Genomic DNA, 9434 nt, shown 5'->3' with positions numbered 1-9434 from the left:
ACTGCACTTGAAATTTTCCCCTTTCAATAATTTAACTATTTAAAAAACGCAAATTTGTAGAAGACGAAACTTCACCTCATGCAAAACCACACACTGTATTGATTACGCCTGTGTTTTTGTTTATCAAAGTGATAGGCGCATCTGAAATCGAAATCAAAACACGGCGAGAGTAAACGGCGACACGGCAAACAAAAAATAAACAAGGCGTACATGGCGGGCTTAATTGAAACCAGAATGAAAACACGGCGCAAAAGTAATAGGCGACACTGAAAATAATATCGATTACAGGCTCATAACATTGGGTGATACTGGCATTCTTGAGTGCGTTTAAGGCGAAACCTTATAATATTTTTTTATTACGAAATAGCTAGGAAAATTGTAGGAGATGTGTGTGGTATTGATGGGGATTTTGAAACTAGGTTTATGAAATGTGTATTAAAGTGAAATAGTTAAAGTTGGAGTATATGTTCCCCAATTGGGATTACAAATTGCACATGAAAATTTCATTGGTTATTTTCTCATTGTTATTGATTTGTCAGATAGGCCCTTATCGCGAATCCCTCTCGATATGTTAAATAATATTACATGAAAGTCTATAAACAAAAAGATAACAGGATAACAAAAAGTTGTAAAATAATGATCAATTTGCCCCCGGATTACGGTACAGAGTTTTAACTAAAAACTCATGCAGTTGTAGGTAATCAATTTCATTTTTTTAAGAGATATTACAAGATCATTTCAACAGGCTTTAGCTATTTTTAAAGTTCTCTACAATTACATAGCGTATTTTTTTGCGTGTCTCAAGTATCAAGTCATTAAGGACATATCTTCATGAGTACCAAAATGGCCTCTAATATGGCACCTTACTTCCCCCTTTACTTTCCACTCCCTCCTCCTACGTTTCTCACAGTGTTTTGGAGAGCGATCACAAAAAATGATTATTTGAAGTTACTAACCTTATTGCAGAGGGGTGGTTTCTTAAATGAAAGCATTCCATAATGTGTTTTTCACAAATTACCAGTCTTTGAATGCAAACACTACCGAATCGCTTCTTCTTCGCGCACCGTGTTGTTGTTTGTTGGCTTTTCGGTGCCCGTTCTAAAACTCACTTCTAATAGTTTTTCTACTTACCGTAGCTATTCAAAAATCTGATGCGATAGTTGAAACACTTAGACTTTCCTCGCGCCGTGGTCCTCGGAGCAATCAATCACTTAAATTCATCGATTTGTGCTCGAAAAACAAAACCGGAACGCGAATTCACTGAGCCAACATTGTTTATGAATGGGAGGCGCAGCTCTCGTTGATTGGAAGTGATGTCAGTTTTTATGTTTGGATATTCATACGCTCGATTCAACCACGTAATCTACAATTTCAAAACACTCAAAAGGTGTACACAATGTCACAAGTGTTGCAAAACATTTTTATGCGTGAGAGAAACAATGTACGACGCAATTAAACAGAAAAAATGAATATTAGATATAATACAGTACAATTGACTGTAAAATTCAAATGCATACTGATGGCAACTTTCGCTGTCCGTGAGAAGCGAGAGAAGAGAAGAGAAAACTGCCAAAAAAAAGTAAACAACACACGCATGGTGTGAAAAATGCTTATAATTTTGGTCAAACAACATGTGTTCACTACCAAATGAAATAAATTGTGATTTTGAGCTTTCATGAAGTTGTTTATGAATTCATATCGACAATAATACCTTTGTATGAAACGTGTGCTAGTAATACTGCCTACAAAATTCTGTGGGTTGAGGTATGCATGGAACATGATGATTTATTTTTGGCCGAGGTGCATAACATTGTGCTCCGCCTTGTTGTGTGGCTCGAGAGGGTGCTTCAGCGGGTGGCTCGAGTGGGTGGCAACATTATGTTTACGTGCTCAAGGAACTTTCACCTTAAGGTGTCTCTAGTAAATTTGGGATTGCTGAATCGGATGCCTCTCTCAAAAATATTCCAACACGCCACAATTTTAACTTTCATAATAGATAATACTGGTTAATAAAACATTAATAAACAAATCGCAATACAATCTGGTAAACTTACATTCCAGCTGACTGAAATCGTCAAATGATGCATTTTTAACAGCCAATATCTGAAATAGCAGACGCGCTATGATATTTTTTGAAAATAGTATTGGAATTAGTAACCCTGAAATAGATAAATAACGTTTTTGTAGTTGTAAATGACCCTCAGTGTTATTGACTTACCCTTTAGATGGTGTCACGAAGTCAAATTTGATTCAATTCTACGTAAGGCGTCCAAATGTTCCGTGAAATGTAGTCATAATTCAAAATCGTTTTCCAAATCTGGTTACGACGTTACATATTTATCATGACACAAAACACCACTTCTCATAGAGCATCTATCCACACAATAACCTAAACATATTTATATTTATTATCTTCATCCGTTTTTTCTTCCTTCCAGCGCGTCGGATGTGACCTTAAAATCGGTTCCACGAAGAAAATAGACGTTTGTGGGGTGTGCGGCGGAGACGGAACCTCCTGCACCCAGCCACTGTACCAATGGGAGATAGCCCCGATGTCTCTCTGTTCAGTCACCTGTGGAGGCGGTAAGTGAATTTCGTTACTTTGTGTCAGGCTGGAGGTATTCCTTTCGCGTACGGAGACCAGCAGGGATGCAAGAGAAAGTCCTCTTCAAATATGGCTTTGTTCTGGTGCCGGCGATGCCTCTCAAGCACAGCACAGTGCAACACACAAAATGTAAACAAAATTCTGAATGTAGTTCCTGAAAGAATACACCCACAGTAGCAAAACTCTTTTTGGGTTTTTGAAGATTAGTTCGAAATATGAAGTTACGCCATTTTTGTCCTTTTTGCTATTATGGGTCCGTACTTTCAAGATCTGAAGATAGAATTTTGTTTACATTCGATGGCCTCGAAAGTGTTGCACTGTGTAATACGGCAAAAGCTTTAAAGCTCAAGTGCCGTTCGAGCATTTTTCAATTCTGGGAATGCAGTTTTCTCTTGAATCGTCAACAAATCTAGACAAATGAGAATGATTGTTTGTTTCGTTTGTCAATTACGATAAATGGACGCTCTCCTATTTCTCTTTCTGTTTTGAGAAATGCTCGAACCTCAATTGAACCTTACGGAAATCAAAAGGATAAGATTCCCTCTTCTAGGATAGCCTTTCAAAGCGCACTCAAAAGCCCGGAATGTGATTGCTTTGCTGTTGCGAGAATTCTTTCTTTTCTGCATGCCTGACCGTGCTCTAAAATCGGACTTTGCTTCTCGCTTTTCGGGGCAAACACACTTCAATTGGGATTTGATTATTGAAGCAAAGCTCCAATTTCGCTACTAAGCTGATGAATTCCCGTTCGTAGTGCGTTCCATCAATGAAATCATCCAAAGTTTTTCCGCTTTTCTCTATTCTGATTTCAGGCTATAAAATGGCAATGCCCACGTGTAGGAACCGGGTGACGGGAGTAGATGTTGAGGAATCTCTGTGCAATGCGTCGTCACGACCCGAACCCACGGTCGTCCAGTGTAACACCCATCTTTGTCCACCAAAGTAAGATGCCAATTGAGCTTTGTATGTAACACGATCCATGTTGAATCTTGAAAAGAAAATTAGCTTTGACCAATGATACTAGATCAATACTTATTCCACGTATTTTGACCATTTGCAATGGATTCAATTGATTTTTGCCCGCTGATTTCAAATCTGTTCTCATAATTTCCGTAACACGTGCAATTTTTAATCAAAATGAGGTTCATATTTAGAAATTTACAGATAATCATGGAAATTCTTTTATTTTTGTTGAACAACAATTGATTTCATTCACTCATTAAAATCAACGCCTGATTTTGTTGATGTTTTGTTAAGCTTCAGAATGCCCTCTCAATCGAATTTCAATCTGGGTAGAAGCACCAGTTTTGACAAACATAAAAGAACATGTTTGTAAAATATTTATAGGTAGCCCTACATGCATTGAAAAAAACGTCAAATGAAAGCGTGATATCCATTTTATGTGTGAAAATATTGGAACTGAGCAGAAACCTTTTTCACCACTAAAAATCTCGGAGGTAAACGATTTTTTTTTTCAAATTCGTTGGATTGTTTTATTTTAGCGAGACCACAACTGTAAAAATAGCGTTCTACCAAAAACACAACGTCACCCATGACTTCATGTACAATCGAAGTAACCAAATAGCACTTTAATTCGCCCTGTGTGCCCTGGCGCGGTAAATGGCTGGGCATGGCGTACCATTGGTACCTCGTGTACTTGCAGGAATAAAATAGACCCCTTTGTGCGGTCCTTAGCCTCTTACCCAGCAACTCCAATCCCTACCTCCTCGCGGTACTGGCAGGGGTACGAGTAACCTTGGGGAAGATTGGGTAACCAACTCCCGGTGGGAACATTGGTCGTATGCTGACAGGGAAGGGGGGATTTTCTTTTCCTTTTGCAAACCTGGAGCTTCTGTACTCCATGTTAGGAGCGGCTCACAACAGCGTCTGTTCCCCATGTCAGGGACGGCTGATCATCGTCCGAATGCCAGAGAAGGACTCTAAGCTAAACTGCGCACTATAGCCCTCCGAACATTTAGGGGGAATGGTCCTCCGGAAATCTAGGGGTTGGTGACAGGCCCTGCAAGCCAACCGTAAAAACACATCAGCACAGGAACGTCAACGAGAGAATACGGACCGGAACAATCGGCAAAGACCACAGCGACGAAAAAGGACTAGCGATTGGAAACTCGGTACGTGGAACTACAAATATCTCAACTTTATTGGAAGTACACGCATACTCTCCGATGTACTGAAAACCCGCGGTTTCGACATCGTAGCGCTGCAGGAGGTGTGCTGGACATGAGCATTGGTGTGAACGTTTAAAGGTAATCATACCATCTACCAGAGCTGCGGCAACACACGCGAGCTGGGAACAGCTTTCATAGTGATGGGTGATATGCAAAGGCGCGTGATCGGGTGGTGGCCGATCAATGAACGAATGTGCAAGTTAAGAATCAAAGGCCGATTCTTCAACTTCAGCAAAATCAAAGTGCATAGCCCACACTCCGGAAGCACTGATGATAACAAGGACGCATTTTACGCGCAGCTCGAACGTGAGTACGACCGCTGCCCAAGCCACGACGTCAAGATCATCATAGGAGATTTGATCGCTCATGTTGGCCAGGAGGAGGAGTTCAGACCGACGATTGGAAAGTTCAGCGCCCACCGGCTGACGAACGAGAACGGCCTACGACTGATAGATTTTGCCGCCTCCAAGAATATGGTCATTCGTAGCACCTATTTCCAGCACAGCCTCCCGTATCGGTACACCTGGAGATCACCTCAGCAGACAGAATCGCAAATCGACCACGTTTTGATCGATGGACGGCACTTCTCCGACATAACCGACGTCAGAACCTATCGTGGAGCTAACATTGACTCCGACCACTACCTGGTGATGGTGAAACTGCGCCCAAAACTATCCGTCATCAATGATGTACGGTACCGACGCCCGCCCCGGTACAATCTCGAGCGGCTGAAACAACCGGATGTCGCCAATGCGCACGCGCAGCATCTTGAGGCAGCGTTGCCGGATGAGGGCGAGCTCGATAGAGCCCCTCTTGAGGACTGCTGGAGGACAGTCAAAGCAGCCATTAACGACGCTGCCGAAAGCATTGTCGGATATGTGGAACGGAGCTCAAGAAACGATTGGTTCGACGAGGAGTGCCAGGAGGTTTTGGAGGAGAAGAATGCAGCGCGGGCTGCAATTCTGCAGCATGGTACGCGGTAAAACGTGAAACGATACAAACTGAAGCGGAAGCAGCAAACCCGCCTATTCCGAGACAAAAAGCGCCGCCTGGAAGAGGTGGATTGCCAAGAGATGGAGTTGCTGTACCGTTCTCAAGAAATGCGGAAGTTCTATCAGAAGCTCAACACATCCCGCAAAGGCTTCGTGCCGCGAGCTGAGATGTGCCGGGATAAAGATGGGAGCATCTTGACGGACAGACGCCAGGTGATCGAAAGGTGGAAGCAGCACTACGATGGACACCTGAATGGCGCAGAGAACACAGGCACAGAAGGTCAGGACAACGAAGACGATGGCTACGTCAGCACAGCGGACAGCGGAAACCAACCAGCTCCCACGATGGGGGAAGTTAAGGATACCATTCAACAGCTCAAGAACAACAAATCCGCTGGCAAGGATGTTATCGGAGCCGAACTCATCAAGATGGGCCCGGACAGGTTGGCCGCTTGGCTGCATCTGCTGATAGTCAGAATCTGGGAAACGGAACAACTTCCGGAGAAGTGGAAGCAAGGCGTTATATGCCCTATCTACAAAAAGGGCGACAAACTGGAGTGTGAAAATTATCGTGCAATCACCATCCTAAACGCCGCCTACAAAATGCTATCCCAGATTCTCTTCCGTCGTCTATCACCTATAGCAAACGAGTTCGTGAGAAGTTATCAAGCAGGTTTCATCGACGGCCGCTCGACAACGGACCAGATCTTTTCCGTGCGGCAAATCCTCCAGAAATGCCATGAGTACTAGGCCCCTACGCACCATTTGTTCATCGATTTCAAGGCGGCATACGATAGTATCGACCGCGTAGAGCTATGGAAAATCATGGACAAGAACAGCTTTCCCGGGAAGCTCACAAGATTGATCAGAGCAACGATGGACGGTGTGCAAAACTGCGTGAAGATCTCTGGCGGACACTCCAGTTCGTTCGAGTCTCGGCGGGGGCTACGACAGGGCGATGGACTTTCGTGCCTGTTGTTCAATATTGCGCTTGAAGGTGTTTTGCGGAGAGCCGGACTTAACAGTCGAGGCACGATTTTCACGAGATCCGGACAATTTGTTTGCTTCGCGGACGACATGGATATTATTGGAAGAAAATTTGAAACGGTGGCAGATTTTTCACCCGCCTAAAACGCGAAGCAACAAGAGTTGGGCTAATGGTGAATGCGTCTAAAACAAAGTACATGCTGGTCGGCGGAACTGAGCGCGACAGGACCCGCCTAGGAAGCAGTGTTACGATAGACGGAGATACCTTCGAAGTGGTGGACGAGTTCGTCTACATCGGATCCTTGTTGACGGCTGACAACAATGTTAGTCGGGAAATACGAAGGCGCATTATCAGCGGAAGTCGTGCCTACTATGGGATCCAGAAGAAACTGCGGTCAAGAAAGATTCACCTCCGCACCAAATGTACGATGTACGAAACGCTCATAAGACCAGTGGTCCTCTATGGGCATGAGGCGTGGACTATGCTCGAGGAGGACTTGCAAGCTCTTGGGGTTTTCGAACGCCGAGTGCTAAGGACGATCTTCGGCGGCGTACAGGAGAACGGCGTGTGGCGGCGAAGGATGAACCACGAGCTCGCTCAACTCTACGGCGAGCCCTGTATCGTGAAGGTAGCTAAAGCTGGAAGGAAACGCTGGGCAGGGCATGTTGCAAGAATGCCGGACAACAACCCTGTAAAGATGGTGTTTGCTACGAATCCGGTCGGAACAAGAAGGCGTGGGGCGCAGCGAGCTAGGTGGATTGACCAGGTGTACCAGGACCTGGAGAGCGTGGGTCACAGTCGAGGATGGAGAGAAGCAGCCATGAACCGAATGAATTGGCGAATTATTGCTGGCGAGGCTTTATCAAGATAATTGATGTAAAGCCAAATAAGAAGAAGAAGTGCTTATATAATGTTATGGAGCTGACATGCCCTATATTAGTCGTACAATAGCCCTATAAGCCCAAAAAGGTGAATTAGTGAACAACTACTAGTCCTGGGAATATCCTTTATCTTCTAGTAAGGTAAGTGAGTAAGTTATTTTTCCAGGAAAATCGTTCGATAATGGTGTTAAATATGTTTAATTCCATCAATTTATATGTTTTTTGTATTTTTCATCAAAAAAGTTTCTAAGGTTTGACTAAGTCATATGGCTTCACTCCATATAATGTTTCTTTTTAAGATATGTTGGACCTAGTTAAGATTTATAGATTGGATAATTTTTGTTCAACATCCATAGGGAGCCGGATCCTATTCTTGGCACTCATGCAAAGATGACTGGCAACAGCGTGTTATTAATTGTAATTTCACAATTACCAACAAACAAGAGAATATGTTTTGTGTACCACTACATTCAAATAGAAATTTAAGGATTCAAGATAGTTTAACCTTAAATGCATTCTATACGTGGATTTCACTCAGCAGATAAAGGTATTACGAAAATTACAGTTTCAATGTCAGCAGGCAAATGGTCAAAGTGCGTGAACCAGTTTTGCCTATTAATATATGCGCAGTTTAAAGTACGACCTACCATTTTAGTAACTGTATTGAATAGGCTATTGAAGTATTTCAAGCAAACTTCTATTTCAAAAATTGTAATTTTCTATCTCAGATATCAGTTTTGCATGGATCGCTACCCAGCTCTAAAACGGCAAAATCGGACGAATCCATTCACGCAAACTGAATATTAATTTGGTTTATTTGCACCGTACGTGTCTCATTCCAGATGGGTGACCGATGAGTGGCGACCTTGTTCCAAATCCTGCGGGGGTGGCATTCGAGAGCGAGTGGTCGTCTGCGCCGAGGAGAGCAACGGTGCTAAAAACAAAGTTCCGGATGAGGCCTGCCGAGGCGTTCGACCGAAAAGTCAGGAAACGTGCAACGTCCAGGAGTGCCCCAAATGGGTGACCGGCGAGTGGAGTGGGGTAAGTAGTGGAGCGTACTTTTACATTTTATGGTGAGATTTGCAGTGTGAGCCTCGAGGGTATTTGGAATGCGATATGCATTGAAAAGTGAAGGTCTGAAATTGCAATATTGATAGTTGGGTTCAATGAATCTGAATAAAGTACCGTGAAACAGATTATTATTGTTCTGCGGGATAGTATTGATCAGTTTGGCCTTTATCGAATAAACTTCGAATGCATATTTTTTCGTTCGAAGAACTTCACTACGTTGAATATCGGTTTCCGATATTCAAAAAATAATTCTCCTCACACGTATCTCACTCTACTGAAATCTCATATTGCTTATATAATAAATACTTAAATTTCGTGATAATTGAACTCTATAAATGTTTTTTTCACACTTATCAATCATATTCCTCTCAAAGCATGCATTATAAAATACAGACATTTCAAATTTATCTTAAACCAAAATTCTCAAATATTTAAACGTCTTGCTGCACCAAAGCAAGTATGGCTAATTGCGCTTGCGAATTGACTGGAGGGGTGGAAATTTACATACTGTAGCTAAATCATTATACTAATAAATATCAAAATGAATCTCGTTAACGAAAAATACCTAAGAAAGCAATAGAAATGTAAGCATCTTTGTTTTTAATATAGTTTAAGCTGTTAGTCGATACAAACTTCGACCGTATCAAATTTTATTACAAGTGTTTTGCGACAGTCCATCGAACAACCCTTGTCAATCGGTTGGAGGCGTTT

The 9434-nt window shown here is 42.7% G+C and overlaps 1 protein-coding gene across 1 annotated transcript in view; it reads left to right on the top strand.

Annotated features, from left to right (window-relative positions):
• Positions 1–2438: 2438 nt before the first annotated feature.
• The window catches only part of LOC110681355 (ADAMTS-like protein 1), a gene marked incomplete at its 5' end in the record, with an annotated part of 39638 nt that continues 32642 nt past the window's right edge, over positions 2439–9434 (top strand). The window contains 3 exons of the mRNA XM_021857104.1: positions 2439–2583; positions 3415–3544; positions 8495–8693. Of these exons, the coding sequence (XP_021712796.1) occupies positions 2439–2583; positions 3415–3544; positions 8495–8693 (474 nt within the window). The remainder of the gene's footprint in view (positions 2584–3414; positions 3545–8494; positions 8694–9434) is intronic.

The sequence above is a fragment of the Aedes aegypti genome, unplaced genomic scaffold (genome assembly GCF_002204515.2).
Source record: "Aedes aegypti strain LVP_AGWG unplaced genomic scaffold, AaegL5.0 Primary Assembly AGWG_AaegL5_hic_scaff_750_PBJ_arrow, whole genome shotgun sequence".
Taxonomy (NCBI): Eukaryota; Metazoa; Arthropoda; class Insecta; order Diptera; family Culicidae; genus Aedes; species Aedes aegypti.
This window is presented reverse-complemented; position numbering and strand designations above follow the sequence as displayed.